Raw genomic sequence first — 20,900 nt, forward strand, 5'->3', positions numbered from 1 at the left:
TGTGTTCATTAGGATATGTTGTAATCCAATATGACTGGTATCCTTCTACGAAAAGAAAATTTGGACACAGATACATGTAGGGGGAGAGGATGTGAAGATGGCTATCTACAAGCCAAGGACAGAATCCTGGAATAGACCCTTCCTTCCATGGCCTTTAGAAGGAACCAGTCCAGCTAACGCCTTGTTCTCAGAACTGAGATGATAAATTCCTGTGGTTCAAGCACCTAGTCTGTGAGGCTTTGTCATGGCATCCCTGGCTAACTAGTGCAGTATTTCTAAAGGAGTGAATGGAATAGTAGCAGCATAACCACAGAGGAAAATGGAGTGGCTCAGAGATCTGTTCTACACAGACTGGCTGGGGTCAAGTTCCAGCTTGAACACTTAAGGTGCTGGTCTTGCATAAGTTATTAAACCCTCTTTTCCTCAGCTTCTTCTTCTATAAAATGGGTTAAAAATGGTAATTGTTGCTTTGGGGTGTGGTGAGAATTTAAAACAATATATGGAAACACCTAGAATGGTTCTTGGCACATCTAAAAACAGAACGAGTATTAACTATTGTTATCACATAGAACTTTGGAATCAAATGAGGCCTGTGTTTGAGTCCCAGATCTGCTTAACCAGCTACTATTTAATATTCTTTGAGTCTTAATATATCACCTATAAAATGAGAATAATAATGACCAAAGAGTCATTTTGTGTATTCATTAAACACATTCTTGGTACCTGGGTCATGGCATTGTGCTAGGTGCTAAAGATACCACGGTGAACAAAACAGGCTGTCCCTGGGCTTGTGGTAGTGCTTTTGTCAAGATCATAATGACTCTCACGTTACTGATCCAGTCAGTGGTCAGTCCTCATCTTACTTGACCTCTCAATATTTGAGGCTGTCCAGTGATCATACCTTTCCCCTGGAAAAATTTCTTCACTTGGCTTCAGAACACACACTCTCCTGTTTTCTTTCTACCTGATGGGGCCACCTTGTCAGTCTTCCTGCTCCCTGCACTTCTAAGTTTCTTAATGTTGGATGCCTCAGAGAGCAGTCCTTTGCCCTCTTCTCTTATTCTGCAGTTATCCCCCCAGGAATCTCCTCCAGGATAGTCACTGAGACATGGTGCTATATGCCCAAATTTATATCTCCAGCCCTAAACGTGTCTCCCAAACCCCAGGCTCATATATCTAACTGCCTATTGACCTTTCACGTTAGTACATGGTAACCGCCTCAAACTCAGCATCCTCACAACTTAATTCTTTATCTAAATGTCCCCCTTCCCATTCACAGGAAATTCTGTTGAATCAACTTTGAAGATATATACAGAACCCAACTACTGACCACTACCCCCCACCACTACCATCTCAGTCTGAGTCACTGTGTTAGTCGACTCAAGCTGCCATAACAAAATACCATGGATCAGGCAGCTTAAACAACAGGATTTTTTTTCACAGTTCTGGAGCCTGCAAGTCTGAACTTGGGATGCTAGCATGGTCAGGTTCTTGTGACTGACCTCTTCCTGGCTTGTAGAGAGATACCTTTTCTCTGCTTCTTCACATGGTGGAGAGAGAACCCTGGTGTCTCTTCCTCTTATGTAAGAACTCCAATATTTTTGACCCAGAGCCCTTATGACCTCACTTAACCTTAATAACCTCCTTAAAGGCAGTATCTCCAATACAGGCATGTGGGGAGGCGGGGGGCTATTAAGTCTTCCACATATGAATTTTGGAGAGACACAGTTTAGTCCATAGAAGTTACAGTCATCTCTCACTTGGATTACTATACAAGCTTCCTGACTGGCCTCCCTGTTTTTACACATGCCAGCCTACAGCCTATTCTCAAAATAGCAGTTGGAGTGATCATTGTAAAATATAAAGTGGATCTTGCTGTTCCTCTGCTCAAAACTCTCTATAGGCTCCTGCTTGATCAGAGTAAAAGCCATGGTTTTACAATGGTGCACAAAGCTCTACATGATCTAGCTGCCTAAACCTTTGTAACCTCGTTTTCCACCCTCCTGCTTGCTCCCTCCACTTCAGCTACTCTGACCTTTATGCACTTCTTCAGAAATACCAGGCAGCCTCCTGTCTCAAACCCTGTGCATATACTTTTCTCTCTCCCTGACACACTTCCCCCAGATATCCACCCGGCTCCTTTCCTCACCTCCTTCAATCCTTTGCTAATGGAAGCCTATCTTGACTGTTCTATTTAAAATTGCAAACAGCACCCTCTCTTCCGTCTACTTTCAAGGCCCCTTAACTAAGCATTTTTTTTCGTTCCCCTGTAGCTTTTATCACTTTCTAACATAGTACATCATTTACTAGTTTTGTATTTTATTGTCTACTCTCTGTCCCTTCTCACTAAGTTCCATGAGGGCAGAGATCTTGTTCATGTGTTTCATTTTTGTATCCTAAGAACCTAGAATAGTGCCTGGAACATAACACCAACTCAATAAATATTTTTTTTAACATTTGAATGAACAATTGTTGCAGTATACTAATTCCTGAACGCAGGTTCTTTTGCTCACAGATAGGTTAGGCTCACAGATCCACATACGTGTTTAGGTGACTAAGGACTTTCATCTTGTAGACATAAGATACATTTACAGCAAATAAAAATTCTTAAATTTTCAAATTTTTAAAACAAGTCATGCGTTTACCTCCTTACTGAAACATTCCATTGTGCATTTGTAGAAAAAAAGAAAGAAAGAAAGAAAGAAAGAAAGAAAGAAAGAAAGAAAGAAAGAAAAGAAAAGGGGTGCCTAGTTGGCTTAGTCGATTGATCAGCTGACTTCGGCTCAGGTCATGATTTCACAGGTTCATGAGTTCAAGCCCCACACGGTGCTCACCGCTGTCAGTGTGGAGCCCGCTTCAGATCCTCTGTCTGCCTCGCTCTCTGCCACTCCCACTCATGCTCTCTAAATAAATAATCAAACAAACCTTAAGAGAAAAATAAAGAAATAATACTTTAATTTGTGTTGAAAATCTGTTGAGATAGACCACAGTCCTCCTTCATGATCTCCATAGTACTGTAGCAGTAACCATGGCACCCAAACCCTCAGCCTCACCTGAGTGATGATTGCCAAGGGTAATGTGACTTTGAATCTATCCATTCATCCAGGAGCTGCAACAGAATTTTCATCAGCTGTCTTTGACTTTAACCTCACCTTCTCTTGAGTAAGCATTAGTTTAGTGGGCCTCAGACACTCTGATTTTCTGTCCACACACTCAAAATTATTCTATTTTGTCAGACACCTTTTCCGGATTATCTTCAATCACATCAGAGCTTGACGTTTCGCAGGTTGTGTGGTTTATTTTTTGTCCTTCAGGATCATTCCTACTCTTAAAAAAATGTATCCTACAAGAACACATACCATTTCTCTCCTCTTTCACTTATTAAAATGTATGAAAATTATGAAATTTCAAAATTTCAAAATTATGAAAATCTTGACCTTTCTATTATAACCTTCCTTTGGCTAGTAAGATGGGGCCAATAATGTGAATAAAATATCTCAAAGGTACATAAAAATCCAGCAAACTTGCTATAAACTGACCACAAAATTAAATTACCTTACCAGACAACTTCCACCTTCTACTGATAGGGGAAGAGTTGGTATGCTTTTTCTCTTACACATGACATTCATAAAAACATCCTTTAGACATTTTGAGGCAGAAAGTTCCCAACCAAGTGAGCCTTTATGCATATTTCATCTTGTTTTCAATATCTTGTTTCTTGAGCACAGGGAATAGGATTTTTCTTTGTGTTGCCAGCCTGCCCACTGTGAGCAATAAATATTTGTTGAAAGAATGAGGAAAAAAAAAACAAACAAAAGAACAAATGTCCAAATTGTATACCCTGAAATAATGTATACAGGAAGCCTTCTTTTTCTCTGTGTGTTCTGAAATATCTCCACTGGGAGGCAGCACATAACTTTAATAACAGGTTTAGGGGGAGAAAAACAACAAAAACAAAATCACGCCTAAACAATACCGTTCAAAATATGGTAGTTCCAGCTATTTCACGGTTACAAATAGAAGAGAGAGATGATATTCTGACATTTTTAATCTACTAAATTAATGGCTCCAAGACCAGTTATACATTCACATATTATCTCTTCCTGTAGCTTCAAAACATCTAAGTAATAATGGCAGTGAAAATGTCTGGAAATGAATTCTTAATAATAATTACATAGTATTGATTTTGATGAGACTTAATTGAAATTACTTCAGTCTCTTCAATACACGCTTTGTATTTATTCTGTGTAATTCAAGGAGTGAGTAGCAAGTACCTTTGTAAGATGTTTTCAGGAAAACTGAATTTCATGAAACAGTAAATATATTCCAACGTCTTAGCTAATTTTCTTTTTGCCTCTTTTCTGCATAATCAGAACACAGACTGTTGGCTTGGCATGGATGTTTCCAGTGTCAATCAAGTACAATATAGGAGGGTTCCTTTTGTTTTTGTGGACCAATTTCATGCAGCTATTTCTGCATCCAGGTTAATGCCACATCTGTCCTCAGCAGTAGTATATATGATTCCAAGTATTACTGAAACTTTACAAATTGTTACTCTTCTCCTAGAATAACATTACTTGATTTGTTCCATGTTTTCACCAGTAGTTTCTGCCAGACTTTCAGTTTTCCTGCATTTACTTTTAATCTACCTTCCTTCCTATAGCTTGACAACTCTATTGGATACATTTTGCCAATTGAGTCCTTTTCCTTCATAAATGGCAACAAACTGATGAAACACATAGACAGCAAAAGCATTTTTCACATTCACAAAATGAAATCAACTATAGTCTTCCCTTTGCAATGAGATCATGTATCTATCTGGAAGGATTATTATTACAAAGTAGGGAAAGTCTGGTCATGGACAACAGAAACACATCTGATTGTAATATTGTGACATATACCCACCCAATAAATGTCTTGTGCTGTGTATACAGCATTGGCAATTAAAATTATAAAAAAATTTTTTAGCACCTCACATTTTTGTCTTTAAAAATTTCAAAGGGCTTGAGTAAAGCTGTTTATCAATAGAAAATATGTACTACATATTTTCCAAGTCAGTATTCTGAACTGATACTGGTCATTTGCCATTCTCAAATATAGAATCTCTTTTATTTCCAAAAACTTACTAAACCCACATTCTGGTTTAGTGTTAGTTACCCCTATTGCAAGAATTTTATATGTTTTATCTCTTCCTTCTGTCTTTTTTCAAGGAATAAATGTTTTTTTTTTTCTGTTCAGCTCATTCTTTTCTTTTCTCTCTTCCTTTTTCCAACTCATCTCATTTTAATGTAGGAACAAGCAGATCTCAGTTTCAAAAAATACCATATACAGAGGCTTTTTTTAAGTAACAAGTAAAATTTTTCTGTAATTTTCCATGAGTTACAATTTTAGTGGATACATGGTCAACCTTCTAAGGTACAAAAAGCAACCAACAAACCAAATATTTTCCTTCTGCATGAGAAAGAATGCCAGGTTACAATAAAATATTTGAAACCTCCCTCCCCAAAGTCCTATCTCCTCCCCAAAACTAACTCCAAGTTTGGTCCTCCAGTACTTGCAACATCCTACTTTTAAGGAGCAAACTCTATATCAGTTAGAATTTATATCAGTATAGGGGCTCCTGGGTGGCTCAGTTGATTAAGCATCAGACTTCGGCTCTGGCCATGATCTCACGGTTCATGGGTTCGAGCTGTGTGTTGGGCTCTGTGCTGACAGCTCAGAGCCTGGAGCCTGCTTCAGATTCTGTGTTTCCCTCTCTCTCTGCCTCTCCCCCACTTATGCTCTGCCTCTCTCTCTCTCTCTCTCTCAAAAATGAATAAACATTAAAAAAAATTTAACAATTTGTATCAGTATATCTAATGCTTCTTATAATAATAATTTTTCAAAAGAATAGTGGTTTAAAGAAAACAAATATGTTTGTAGAAACAGCCTAGATGGCCAGGAGAACAAATGGGTAAATAAAATGCAGCATGTTCATATATTAAGTACTGTCATGATATTTAAAATATTGATGTATATTACTATTTGTCAGCATAGAAATTTATCCATGATACATTTTGAGCGGGAAAAAAAAAAGCCAAGCATCTATCATATGCTCCCATATGCAAAGTCGTGTCGGAAGAGATTTTTGTAATGTTAACAGTTGTTAGAGAACCACTGGGGTTAGTAATTTTTTGTGTAATTTTACTTTAATCTTTACACTTTTTTATGTTTTGAACTTTTTACCATTTACATGATTACTGTGGAAATGAAGAAGGCACGAAATGAAATCACCTTTGGTAAGATTTAAAAAGCCAGTCTCCAAAACCTTCTGCTTGCATACCTATCTTCAGCCAGTGGGTTTTTTAAACTGCCCTTACGACACTTTCCAATTTCATACTGATAAATAGTATTGCACTGATTGTCAATTTTTCCATAACTAGGAACAAAGCAATAGTGAAGACTCTTTGTAAAAATCCTTATTTGCTTTTTTTTGTCTGAGACTTCTAACACGTGAATTTAAATTTTGAACCAACACTACCTCTCTTTCTATGAGTTTTCAATATGGTGTTAGTAGAAAAGAAATTGGGTTTTTATTAACACTTGCTGTATATTTATGCAAGTTTCAAATGCAGTCATTAATTATTTCAAGTAGTCCCTCCCCCTATTTTCATTCTGTCTGATATGATCATATGTGAGACTTTGTCACTGGGACTCAAATAGGATATTTGAAACCTAAGTCTGCCTTTTCTATATCTATGGCATTAAGCCCTTTGCCTTGTTCCCTTTATCTCTGAAATGGGTAGAATAAGAACTCTTTGACTAACTTAAAGGCAGTTGTGAAGGTAAAACAAGATAATTGATGGAAAATGATTTGCAAAGTGAAAACTAGCACATATAATAATGGGACAGGCTGCTTTATCTTAGAATCAGGGGGCTTTTGCAACATGGGGTTTTCTGAGCAGAAGCAATCAGCTTCTGTGGGTACTGCCCACAACACCTGCAGACAATGTGGCCAAGCAGGTTGGTTGCTACTTCAAAGGGCAGCAGAAAACTGAGGAAAGCAGGTGTTACAAGAATGAGAACTAAATCGCTAATCCAGAAATCTATCATGAAAACACAGCCATAATTACTTGCATTGTTTTCTCGTGATGGGTGAGTAAACCTTAATTTATTGCATAAATCGTATTAAAGGATTTTTAAGTAGATTATCTGTGATTTTCTTAAAATATCATTTGTACTTTGGCTCAAAAATAAATAACAAAAACATTAAAAAAATTTTTTTTAAAAAGGGGGCGCCTGGGTGGGTCAGTCGGTTGAGTGTCCGACTTCAGCTCAGGTCATGATCTCACAGTCGGTGAGTTTGAGTCCTGGGTCGGACTCTGTGCTCACGGCTCAGAGCCTGGAGCCTACTTTGGATTCTGTGTCTCCCTCTCTCTCTGCTCCTCCCGTGCTCATGCTCTGTCTCTCTGTGTCTCAAAAATAATTAATAAAAACATAAAAAACATTTTTTAAATATCATTTGCAAAAAGTTTACTAATTCCAAATAGCCGAGAACTAAGTATTTTAGTCTTCTTGCAGAGAAAAAAAAAACCCAAAAGATTAAAAACAAATATCTGTCATTTAATTAAGGCAAAAACATAGTCTGCTTAGAAAACTGGTCAGTCTATGGGGCGCCTGGGTGGCGCAGTCGGTTAAGCGTCCGACTTCAGCCAGGTCACGATCTCGCGGTCCGTGAGTTCGAGCCCCGCGTCGGGCTCTGGGCTGCTGGCTCAGAGCCTGGAGCCTGTTTCCGATTCTGTGTCTCCCTCTCTCTCTGCCCCTCCCCCGTTCATGCTCTGTCTCTCTCTGTCCCAAAAATAAATAAACGTTGGAAAAAAAAAATTAAAAAAAAAAAAAAAAAAAAAAAGAAAACTGGTCAGTCTGAAAACACACATAACCGCACGCGCATGCGCGCGCACGCACACACACACACACACACACACACACTATTGTAGTATCTCCTTTGAAGAGACATCTGTTTTAACTTCCATTTTCACAGGTGGAGAGAATTGGGGGTAGATCTGAGACTGCCATTAGTGACAACTGGATTTTCTCTGAACTAAGCTAAATTAAGTGGTGCTAGAGGGACATTAGGGACTCCTCTTTGCTTGGATCTCCAGTTCAGCACCTGGATAAGCTTATATTGCCTTGGTAACCAAGCCAAAACCCTTTCTTAATGTTGAAAAGGGTGGTTGATGCTTATGATTTACAATAGTTTGGGTGAATTGTGGTTTCTCTCACCATGTGGGTGAGTTTCTTGTTTTTCTTTTTTCTACTAAAGGGATTTTGTGTGGTACGTATTACTAAACTTTTATAAAGTATATTATCCCATGTATATATATAGTTGTTTCCCAACATTTTAAGCTTCCTCCTGTATTCCTCAGTCCCTTTTGTTAATTTTGGCCACTTTGAGGAGAGAGTCTCTGCATTGTGGTAGACATGCCATTGAAATGGCTTTTGAAACAGGTACTCCATTACCACACAGACCAATCCATGAATACTTTGTGAGTAGTCCGATGCCTTGGGTTTCACTGGACTGCACTGGGCTTTAACCGCTATATTGAGACCTGCTCCAAGTAACTTCTCTATGCGTTAATGTTTCCATCTCTGAAATGTTTTTGACTTTAAATGTGTCACTGGGATATTTACCTGTGACTTGCTTGAAATGTTCTTAGGGAAGCTTTACCTTGGTAACATTTTTGCTGAAAGCAACAATGTGTTTTCTTGTTATTATTATTATTATTATTATTATTATTAACTATTGAAATTTGTTTTCTTCCTTGCTTTTAGCTCCATGAGTACTGTGTCTTATATGGATGAACCTAGCCAGCGGGATGATGCTTCTCGCCTTACAGTTCAGATGGAAAACACCTATCAACTAGGTGTGTTATTTTACACTCATTCCTATTTTAAACTTATAATCTCATTATTTACTTAAAATAATATCTGATAACATGGCATCATCTTCATTATTAGCACAATATAAGGGGTCTTAATTAAGTGATTTGATGTGTTGTAATTTCTTCCTCTGCAAAATGGGACCAACACCCATTGCTTAATTTTCTTTATCAGTGTTTCCTAAATACCAAGCAATTCACTGGGCAGCGCTGATGTGTCTTGTGTATTACTGAATTAAGAAGTTCATTTCTGGGCATTTCTGGGTTATCCTGTGGAGTTATTTTATATATACTTGAGTTAAGTGAAAGAGGTATGCATTCAAGTTTTATCCAGCAACCCAACCAATGTTGTTGATAAGTGGAGAAAAAAGCCTTCAAAGCAGAAGCAAATGATTCCTGGTCCCCCATTGACAGAGGTGTTTATCCCTTTCCACTGAGGTTTTGGGTCTTTGAAAACAAAGATCTTTGCACCTGCCCCCATACTCCCAGACGCAGTCCACAGTGAATACATTTTCCCATTCATGTTTTCTCATAGACCAGCTTGTTTTCTCTAAATGTGTACCTGCCCACTATTATCTGCCCACTTTATATAATTACTGCTATATAGAGATTCCATAGAGACTTACCAATGACCAAAAGAAGGACTCTCTGGGCCACAGTGGTTCTATCTGCAGCCAGTTAACTTCAGGAAAATTACAGACCATCAGTGCATTTCATTAGGCCTTGTAGCCAGTTTTCTAGGGTAATCCCCAAGACTACGTGGATTACAAGGCTCCATAATTAGTCAGCCTACTGGTATTTTCACAGTGCCTGGGGTAGACAACTAATATTCCTGCCATCCCTTCTGGTAACCTTACCCAGTTTCCTTTGGGGAAGCCTCACCACTGCCATCATTACACTTTGGGTCCGTAACATTCTGCTGAAGCTGACACTAGCTTTAGAGATACAGTAGTGACTGATTCTGAGATAGCATATGACCCTTTGCTTGGTCAAGCCAATCTAAGCCTTTGGGATTCAGCTCAGAAAGTGTTATTTGGGCTGTTGAAGAAGCAGATTAGATTCTGAAACCTGAAAGAGGTAGGGCTTTTGCCATCTTGTCCCCAACATATGACTCCTGAGAGCGTGAGAGAATCAAATCCCAATGTCATTACTAGAGTCCTAAATCCAGCTATCTGCTTTTAGACTTTTCATTAAATGAACTATGTTTGGGTCAGGCTTTCCTCCACTTATAACTAAGAGATCTTAACTGTTCGATGCCTAGCACTTTGGGTTCTGCATGTTGAAAGGGTTTTGAATCAGATTTTGACAAGATAAAGGAGTTAAAATATGAAGCCCTTTGTTTCTTCTTCATAAGGATATGTTTTCATAACTTATATCCTCAAATAAACAGAGTAAATAATCTTACGTATTTTAGATGTACTGAGTGTTGAACCAAGTTAGAAAAGTAATATTAGAAACACCTTAGTATATTTAAAAAAAGAAAAAGAAAAGAAATATCTTAGTATAAAGTATTTCCCATATTTTCTTACAAAAAGTCATGTGAATTATTCCTTTGTGATTAAAGTCTTTTATGTTTGACAATCTATTTCTTAAGCATTCAACTAACCATCTTGTTCATATTCAAACAAAAATGTATTTCCACTTCTACTTGTTTCTGGGTTTATTTTGCATCTGAAAGGTACTCTTTGGACCTCTGGTAAAGATTTCCTCATATCTACAATGCAATACTTCCCAAAAGAGTGGGGGGAGGGGGGGAACTGTCAATCACCAGCATTGTTGTGTCTAATTTTTCTCATTCGATCCAACAATATTTGTATCATCTATTTTATTTTTTTTATAAGTTTTAAAAAATATTTATTTATATTTGAGAGAGAAAGAAAGAGCACACACACGTGAGTGGGGGAGAGGCAGAGAGACAGAAACAGAATCCAAAGCAGACTCCAAGCTCTGAGCTGTCAGCACAGAGCCCAATGTAGGGCTTGAACTCACAAACTGTGAGATCATGACCTGAGGTAAAGTCAGAGGCTTAACCGACTGAGCCACCCAGGCGCCCCTCATCTAAACATATTTTAAATGTTTAGTGTGTTTATCTTCCCTTGAGGGAGTAATTATAGCCAGAATGAGATGAAACATAAGTATAATTAATGAAAGCAAAAAGGGAATGGAAAAATCAAAATATATTTCTTGTAATAAAACACCATTTACATTTTCTCATTAATTAATTGATAAAACATGAGTATAGAAAAAAAAATACAAGATGTGGATCCACTGTGTCTGAATTTGAATACTAATCTTGCCAATTCCTAAATGATGTTTGAGCAAGGAATTCACCATCCTCAAAATCTTAGTTTCTTTACCTGCAAAAAAGGATAATAGTCCACACCTTATGGGGATGTTGTGAGAATTAAGTGGAGGAACGCATTTAAATTGCTTCTTTATTCATTGCGTTCTTGTTTCTCAAAGCAACTGAGCCTAGGGCTTTACTTAAATCACTAAGAAGAAAGGCCTTCTGTGACCTGTAATCTAATTGCATATTAATTATGGAATGAGTTCTTCACAGGACTTTTTTCTGGAGCAATGGTTAAAGAAGTATCAGATTCATGGGGCGCCTGGGTGGCGCAGTCGGTTAAGCGTCCGACTTCAGCCAGGTCACGATCTCGCGGTCCGTGAGTTCAAGCCCCGCGTCGGGCTCTGGGCTGATGGCTGGGAGCCTGGAGCCTGTTTCCGATTCTGTGTCTCCCTCTCTCTGCCCCTCCCCCGTTCATGCTCTGTCTCTCTCTGTCCCAAAAATAAATAAACGTTGAAAAAAAAAAAAAAAAGAAGTATCTGATTCTTTAAAAACACTGACTGTAGGGGTGCCTGGGTGGCTCAGTCAGTTGAGCATCCAACTTCGGCTCAGGTCACGATCTCACAGCTCATGGATTCGAGCCCCGCATTTGGGCTCTGTGTTGACAGCTCAGAGCCTGGACCTTGCTTTGGATTCTGTGTCTCCCTCTCTCTCTCAAAAATAAATAAACATTAAAAAAGAAATTAAAAACAATGACTGTAAGCAGGTCAGACAAGACCTATGGGTGGCTATCTTTGCTGCCACACTGAGACAGCCTGCCTGAGAAGGTAGTCAACATAATGAAAAGTAGAACCTGAAGATGGAGAGAGAGGGAGACATCACTGGAGCCGAGCATCCATGGGATAATCAGGCCCTGTCATCAGATGCTCTCATGGACAGAAACTGTCAAGCTCTTCACCCTGACTTCACTCCACCCCTTAGGGTCCTTCCTAACTGTGGAGGTCTTACTGCCTCCCTACTTGCACCCTCGCTGATCTTGGTGCCTTCTCAGCAAGAACAATCCCCATCTCCTCCCTCAAAATGAGGTAGCAACCATAACAACCACACTAACAATAATAAATACATAGTGGGGAGGGGGGGTTGTGCATGGCAGGCACTTTTCTAAGCATTTAAAATATTTTACTTCATTTAATCATAACAAAAAACAGTATGTGGTGATTCTTATTATTATCTCAACTTGGAGAAGCTGACACACATATTAAATAACCAAATTTGTATCTATTCTATCTTAATTCTATTTTTGTGACAAGTCTTTTTCTTTTTCTTTCTTTCTTTTTCTTTCTTTCTTTCTTTCCTTCCTTCCTTTCCTTTCGTCCTTTTCTTTTTCCTTTTCCTTTTCCTTTCCTTTCTTTTTTTTCATCCCAACCCTTCTTCAGGTCTTTGCTTTTTTATTTTTAAAAACATTAAAACATTTGCTTTTTCCCCCTAAAAAAATAATCACTCAAAAAAAAAGAAAGAAAAATAAAGTAAAGTAAAGAAAAAGAATAAAAGCTTTGCCATTCCCATTAGTTGACTCTGAAAGTAGATTCAGGAGCTTATTTGGGAAGTCAAAAATTAAACATCCACTCTTTCTCTCTCTTTGCATCTCAGCATCCCAGCCTAAGCAAGGCAAAAGATGATTCTGGCTGCACAGGAAGGAAGAGGTCACAGAACAAGTGAGAAAAAAAGTACATGATGATATCTGCAAATATTTTCAAAATAGAATCTGGTTAATGAGATTTTAAAACAAGGAAAACAAAGCCAAATGCAGAAGGGACATTGGTACAGTTGGACAGTAAGAGCCGGAAACAGAGACTCAAGTGCCACCAGGATTCTGTCTTCCCAGAACTAACTAGGTGTGGGCCTCCTCCTCTCACTATGGCCTGGCTTCCTCTCCATGATGAGAATCATGGCCTTCCACAGTACCTAAGGATCACATGTCATAACTTTTATCACCAGAAAGAGGCTGACTTTTTACCCCCTATTTCAAGTTTAAAATCAAAATTCTGAGAAAGGATTCTAATTGGCCTGGCTTAGGACAAGTGCCACTCCTGAGCCAATCAACCATAACCTGAACTTCAGCTCAAAGGAGGTCATGGTAGATCCTAAAGAAACATCTTGGTTAGAATTGGAAAGCTCTCATCTTCCCAGGAGGGGAGATGCTGTTCCCAAATGACAGGGAGGAGTACTAGACAGACAAATATCTGCATTGAGGGAATTTATTTGCTGAAGGGAACAATGTGTACAAGTTACTGTAATATGCAGCCAAATTAAGTTCTGTGTGAATTATGTAGGTTAAGGTACATACAATATGTGTGCTTGGTAGGAGGGAGTGAAAAACAGAAAGGTATATCTCGAATGTACATAATCTATTTAATTTAGTCCAAGCCAGTAGTATCATTTTTTAAAATTTCTTAAATAGAAAGGGGAAATCACCCTCAAATTTAGACTCATTTCTCTATAGAATGCAAGTGGAAATCTAAAAGATCCACAGGAAGGGGGCACCTGGATGGTTCAGTTGTTAAGCCTCTGACTTCGGCTCAGATCATGATCTTGCCGTTCGTGAGTTCAAGACCTGCATCCGGCTCTGTGCTGACAGCTCAGAGCCTGGAGCCTGCTTCAGATTCTGTCTCCCTCTCTCTCTGCCCCTCCCCTGCTCATGTTCTCTCTCTCTCTCTCTCTCTCTCTCTCTGTCTCTCAAAAGTAAATAAACATTAAAAATTTTTTTAATTAAAAAAAATAAAATAAGAGATCCACAGGAAGACAACCCGGAGGCTTGTAGGTATTTAGGAACTTGCCCACCGGGGTTGGTGCCCTATCTCTGACCCCATGAAGTAGGAACACTCAGGACCAACCTGAAGTTACAAACCTATATGCCTCTGTGTTTACAACTGCTTGTCTCTGTCCTGTAGAAGATAGATTCCTGTTGACTAAATATTGGGGTTAATTATACTCATTGTATCAGATGTGTCTCCCTTTTACCTATCCAGATCCATTCTCCATGCTGATTTAATTGAACAATTCCTATATAATCATCAAAATAAAGATACAACTTATTGAGCCTCAGGAGGCTGACCTAACTCAACAATAGGCATGGGCTGTAACCTTCCAGTTAGGTTTGGCCAATGGGAAACTTCAGCAGGAAGTAGGAGGGAGGGAGGAGTGTGAGCTAGAATGTTTAATTCCCCATGGCCTACTGTGAGTTCATCTCAGGCTGTTTGTATCCACCAATGGAAGGGCATAGCTGCTCTCCAGGGAGCCCTCTCCATGTGCCTCTTCTGGGATCAAGAGTTCCCTTCTCAGATTCCTAAGACTGGGGTGGGTTGAGGATAGTACCCTCAGTTTCACTAGCAAGGGATACTGCACTGTCCTTTGTTCTGACATCCTGCTCAGAATTTCCCAAGGAGTCTCTTCATTAAATACTCCTGGAATTGTCCTTATTTTAGTGTGCTATATATTTCTTTAGACCCTGATACCGTCATTAAAAATAAACACTTACAGGGCACTTCGGTGGGTCAGTCGGTTAAGCATCCAATGCTTGATTTCAGCTCAGGTCTTGATCTCAGGGTCATGAGTTCAGGCCCCAAGTGGGAGCCAAATAAATAAATAAATACACTTAAGACATATTGATGACTATTAAAATACAACTGAATTTAATTATTGACCTCATTCCTTTATCCATATCAGTACAGCAGATAGTGATTGAGCCACTCTACACCAGGCTCTGGGCACATGTACATGTTGTACAATGACAGAGGGATGATGAGGTTAATATTCCCAGGACGTACAGGGAAGATTCCTGGGATACAGGATAAAGAAAGTCTGTCTGAGGCTTTTGCTGTGAATGTGGACTAAATGTCATTAAGAATATAAGCTCTTGGGGCGCCTGGGTGGCGCAGTCGGTTAAGCGTCTGACTCTTTATTTCGGCTCAGGTCACCATCTTGCAGTTTCTGAGTCTGAGCTCTGCATCAGGCTCTGCTCTGACAGTGCAGAGCTTGCTTGGGATTCTCTCTCTCTCCCTCTCTCTCCCTCTCTCTCTCCCCTTCCTCCATTCCCTCTCTCTCTCAAAATGAATAAAAGAAACTTAAACAAAAGAATATAAGCTCTCAAGTCAGATAAAGTAAGTACATCCCAGCTCTGCCACTGTGTGATTCTGGGCAAGTTACTCATTGTATTTAAACCTCTGCATTACCATCTGTGAAATGGAGATAACAGTAGGGGTCACCTCAATGATTTATTGGAAGATTATATAAGGTAATAAATATAGACCTATTACAGTACATGACATGTAGAAAAAGTTCAATAAAAGTAGTTATTATCTGTACTATGATTATTACCTATACAATGTTTACTTGTAGTTAAATTCAGAAATCATACATTAAACATTTTGTATGCCTTTAGCATTGTATTAGACTCTGAGGAGGATAACATATAATCTAGCTTACCGTTTCACTGGCGAGAAAGGCAGAAATGTTTGAGCTATTATCAGGTAGATTAGGATCAGTGGGGACCCAGAGCATTGGGAGTACAGAGAAGAAAGGGATGATTTTTTTTTACCTGAGGAGGGGAGGAAGGCTTTCTGGAGAAGAAAACCACTTGAGCTGGCCTTGAAGCATGAGTGGATATTTCTCAGATGAACAAGATGAGGAAGATGCTCTTCTTTTTAAGAATGTACACAAGCATCCCGTACAAGACAGATGAAGTCCATGAGGCTGGAGGCATCGACATAGAGAGCTGTGATGGAGAATGAAGGGGCTGTAGGTGCTAGACCTTAGACTTTGCTAAGGGAAATATCATGGCCAGATCTGGGTTTTAGAGTGACCCCTCCAGTTGTAGTGTGGTATACATAGATTGGAGGGGGAGATATAAGAGCTGGGGGGTGGGGGTCAGTTAGAAAGATGTTGAGACTTTAAAATAAGTCATTAATTGTGGGAGCTGGCACTGGCGAGGAGGATCGTTTCAATATCAAACCTCGGTGGTATTGAGTACACTCTTCAGGTAGTCTGGTAAATGCGTGGCACACACTTTGGTAAGAGTGTGTTGTCTTCTGGTCCTCTGCCAGAGACCCTGACTGGAAACCTAATTAGGACCACTTTTTTCCTTAAATAGAGGCCACTCAGAAGATTAAAGGTTTCCCCATGATCCAGTACTCTTTTGATTAGCCTACTGGGGTGGGGGGGGGGGGACGATGTCATTTGAAATTACTCAAGAAATTTCATCTGTATTTTCAGGTCCTACCAAACATTTTCCTGTGGTCATTGTCAATCACATTTTGAAAGATGTGTTAACTAAGTATCTACAAGAAGAACAGTATGAGCCAGAGCTCTGTAGACAGATGACTAAAACAATTTCTGAGGTATATATGTGATTTGCCTGAAGTGTTAACTTTAATTAGAATATTGCTAAAAGGACAACACCCTACTTTTTGATGAAGGCAATTAATTTGCAGTAGCAGTAAAAATGCTTATGTATATCTTATGAAAATATTTCTTAGGTTATATTCCATGTATGTGTGTGTGTATGTGTGTGTAAAAAGCCTTTGCCTTAAAACAACCATTATGTGTATCATTTTTGCATGTATTTTGTTTAAAAAATGGATACAACTGTCCCATTTATTAAAATTTTTATTGTCAAAGATACCATTTTTTTCAAAGATACAATATTTTAATGATCATTTTCTCTTCTTCAAGATAATTGTTTTGAGTGCCGTCAAATACAGATGCTGCAACCTTTAAATACATTTCTGTTTTTATCAACTAAAGTGGTTGCCCTCCATTAGGTTTTCTTTAATTTCTTCTTTAAAACAAACTCTTTAATAAACATCCATGAATAGTCATATTACAGGAGACTCCAGATGTATGATCCCTTAATTGGACATAAACACGGTGGTAGAACTCTAATGCCAATATTCTTTGAAAGGAAGCCATCTTAACATAGATTTTCAAAGAATGTAATAAATCCTTTAAATCCTGTTCTCTGAATTACAATTTTTCCATGAGACTTAGAAAATGTAGATATATTGCTGGTGCTATAATTTTGTCTCTAAATGTCCTATCTCATGAGAACAGTGCTTGAAGAAAATCATAGTTAAGTTTCCACAACAATTACTGAAAATATCTACAATACATCATGTGACTTTCTTAAATCCACCAGATTTTTGACAAAGATTAAGACTTCTAAGTTTCAATGTGGCTAAGGGAGGACCTTTTTTTTTGTTCTTTTAATTTCTAGGTTATTAAAGCCCAGGTCAAGGACCTGATGATTCCACGGTATAAGCTAATTGTGATTGTTCACATTGGACAACTGAATAGTCAGAACATTTTTATTGGAAGCAGATGCCTCTGGGATCCTAAAAGTGATACCTTTTCATCTTATGTTTTCAGAAATTCTTCTCTCTTTGCACTTGCAAGTGTCTATGCTGTTTACTTTGAGTGATTGAGAATAAGAAATGTAGTTCTTACTTTTTTAAATTACAAAATAAGCTGTATCTTTGTACACAAAAGCTTCCCTGCTCAAAATTTTGAGAAAACAACAGTAATATTTCAAACAACTGGCATTTTTGGACTTTTTCATGCTCTGCTAAGAACTGAGGGAGGGAAGTGTGGTGCAAGAAAAACTCTTGTTTATCCAAAAGAAGAACTAAGTTTTGGTTCCACTGGATCATTTTTCATAGACATGGATTCTTTTTTAATATTACTTTGGTACTAATTACTTTAATTACTCTTTAAATAGACAGTTAAAATTTCCTGCATTGTTTTTTAATGAAGACAAGTCTAAAAAATATGGCTGTATACCCTGACCAATAAACGACAGAAGAATATTCAACATGGTATACACAAATGATAAATGTTAATGTGTCTCAATGCTGCATGTAAAAGAATACTGGTTTTCATTTTGTACTTAATAAATTGAGCAGCATTCATTAACTGCAATTATTGTTACATGTACCTGACAGTTGAAACTGCTGAGGTAGAATTAATGATTTCATAACAATTACTGTTGTCCCACAGGGCTGCTCGCTAAAATTGGAAGCTCTTGTGGGTTGCCTGCACTTTACAAAATTGTGGGAGAGCTGAATGTTGGCTCTTCAATAATGGAAACTGTAAAGTGAACAAAGGCTTTTTAGGGCACTGAAGTAGACCTCGTCGTATTAAATATACATGATGTTTAATAGTAAATGTATCTGTAACACTTAAAATCATGTATTGGAAAGAGACACTGCTTTTAAATATACACTGCCTGATGTGCCTTTGAATTGATTTTCCTGGGCTAACAAACTTTTACACAAAATATATAGCTGGTAGCTTAACAAATAAAACATGTATATTTACTATTTTGTTCCTATGAATTTAATGCTAAAGTGACCCAGTGCAGGTTTGAATGGATGGTATTAAAATTTACAGGGCTGAAATAGCTTATTATTCTGCTGGTTAATGTGGCTTGTATCATGGATCATTTATTTTTACGGAGCTTTCAACCCTTTGTGTGCATATGAAATGATGCTGAGGCGTTGTTCCTGGATGGTAAGTGAACTGCCCGGAGGACATTTGTTAAAGGTCAAAGAAAAATTGTACACATGTGGAGAAAATTAGCAACGCTATAGTTCTAAGGAAAAAATGATGTGTAATTCATATCAAAAAGAATTTAACAGATGAGAAAACAGTTAATGCTTTATACTTTTAAAATGTATTGATGTCTTATTTTTCTCAAAAACAACCTGTACTAAAAAAAAGAAAAAAATGTAACTTTTGAAATCCCTTTCCTTCTGCTTGTTCTGGCTTTTAAGGTAACTTTTCATTATGAATTGGTGAATTTTCATTATTTTTTCTGTTAGGGCCTTAGTGGGAATAGGACTATGTAATAATTCACTACAACCAATATTTGCCAACCTCCCTAGGCCAGTTTTGAATATGGATCAGATCATAAGTACAGTAAGTAAATGGACTGAATATTTTCATTACACATTTGTGAACATCTCCCCTCTTGGAATGATAGCAGGGGCAATCATACTGCAATTTTGCATGAGTAAATTGGAATGAAGAAAATTCTTTAGGACATAGAAAGTCCATTACAAAAATGGCTTTATTTTTTTTAGAGTTCTGAAGTCTCATCCATGAGATAATTTCTTACCATCTGTCCTAGGCTGTGTTAGAAATCAAAACCTTAAAACATGATGGTAGTTAAAAAGCAAAAAAGGAAGCAGTTTACCCACATACTGCCATGTACTGTAATTCAGACAGTCAGTGATGAATTCTAGCAATTATATGGTAGCATAAGAATATACAGTAAAAACTCGCTAATTGCAACTAACTTGGAGGAATACTGGTTATCATAGAAAGCTTTATGATAGAAAGTTTTGAGGGAGGTATTAGCTAACACCGTGGTGGTAATCATATTGTGAAATATAAACGTATCAGGTCAACACATTGTATACCTTACCCTTTTTTTTTTTTTTTTTTTTAGAGAGAGAGACAGCACGAGCCAGGGAGAGGGGCAGAGAGAGAGAATCTTAAGCAGGCACCATGCTCAAAATGGAGCCTGACATGGGGCTCCATCCCAGAACCCTGGGATCATGGCCTGAGCTGAATCAAGAATGGGATGTTCAGCCGACTGAACCACCCAGGCACCCCTAAAACTTTATTTTAAAGAAATGACACTGTAAATTTGAGGGAATTGTTTCACTTTGAAACACCCTGAACTTTCCTAGTATTTTGCCTTTCCTATAGGTGTTCTAAAAGTGACATCCTTCTTCCCAGATCTGTACCCCTACCGTGGAGTCTTCACTCCTGCTTTTCCCTACCCAGAATGCCCCGTCCCCCACTTAAAGCAACTCTCTTTACTTTTCAGCATCAGACTTGGGTCTTGGCTTTTCTCTAAATCCTTCTCCATCCATTCCTTCCTTCCTGTTCTCTCTCTTCTTTTATCTCTCATAGTTGGACTCCTGATTATTCTCTAGCTAATTTGTGAATAATAGTTTTGTTTTCCTTACTAGACTGAAAACATCTTGAGTCTATGGACCACATATCCTGACAGCACCTATCAATAAAATTGAACACATCTTAACTTTTCAAGCAGGAATCACATGCACTGATTGCACTGTGCCACCTAACCACCAACAACAGAGATAATAGTAACACACAATTCGACTCTAGAGGAACTGGGAAGTGACCACAGAACAGGCTAGAATATGTTTTCATAAGAAAAGTCCAGAATATCTTTATCTGTTTAAGGGTATCAGGGAAGGCTTCATAAAGGAAGTAGCACTTACCTAGATTATGAAGTTGCTAAGTAGAAGTTCAATAGACAGAGGAGTTCAGACTACAGGAAGAAGTCTAGACTGGATCAAAACAAAACAAAACAAAACCCCACAGTATTGATGAAGATAAGTGGTTATAACTAACACTGGAAGGGTCCATGGATAGTAACATTAATGTCTGGGCAAGAAAGCCACACTCAGGCCATGGGTAGTCATCGAAGTCTTTTCATTCAGCTCATGGTATATATGGAGTGATTCTTTAGGAAGACGAATGTGTCAGTAAAGAGCAGGAAGACTACTTAGAAGAAGGGAGAGGTAGTGAGAGGCTGAACAGTGTGAAATGGAAAGGAGAGGACAGTTGTCCGGAACCTTTTAAGAACAAAGGGCAGAGGGGCAGAG

At 38.3% G+C, this 20,900-nt stretch overlaps 1 protein-coding gene across 1 annotated transcript in view; it reads left to right on the forward strand.

The window, feature by feature from the left end:
• Positions 1–18,578, forward strand: part of DYNLT5 (dynein light chain Tctex-type family member 5) — a 32,269-nt gene extending 13,691 nt beyond the window's left edge. Inside the window, exons 3-5 of the mRNA XM_043575203.1 lie at positions 8,812–8,903; positions 16,477–16,601; positions 17,477–18,578. Coding sequence (XP_043431138.1) covers positions 8,812–8,903; positions 16,477–16,601; positions 17,477–17,680 — 421 coding nt within the window. The 3' untranslated portion in view covers positions 17,681–18,578. The remainder of the gene's footprint in view (positions 1–8,811; positions 8,904–16,476; positions 16,602–17,476) is intronic.
• Positions 18,579–20,900: the final 2,322 nt, after the last annotated feature.

The sequence above is a fragment of the Prionailurus bengalensis genome, chromosome C1 (genome assembly GCF_016509475.1).
Source record: "Prionailurus bengalensis isolate Pbe53 chromosome C1, Fcat_Pben_1.1_paternal_pri, whole genome shotgun sequence".
Classification (NCBI taxonomy): domain Eukaryota; kingdom Metazoa; phylum Chordata; class Mammalia; order Carnivora; family Felidae; genus Prionailurus; species Prionailurus bengalensis.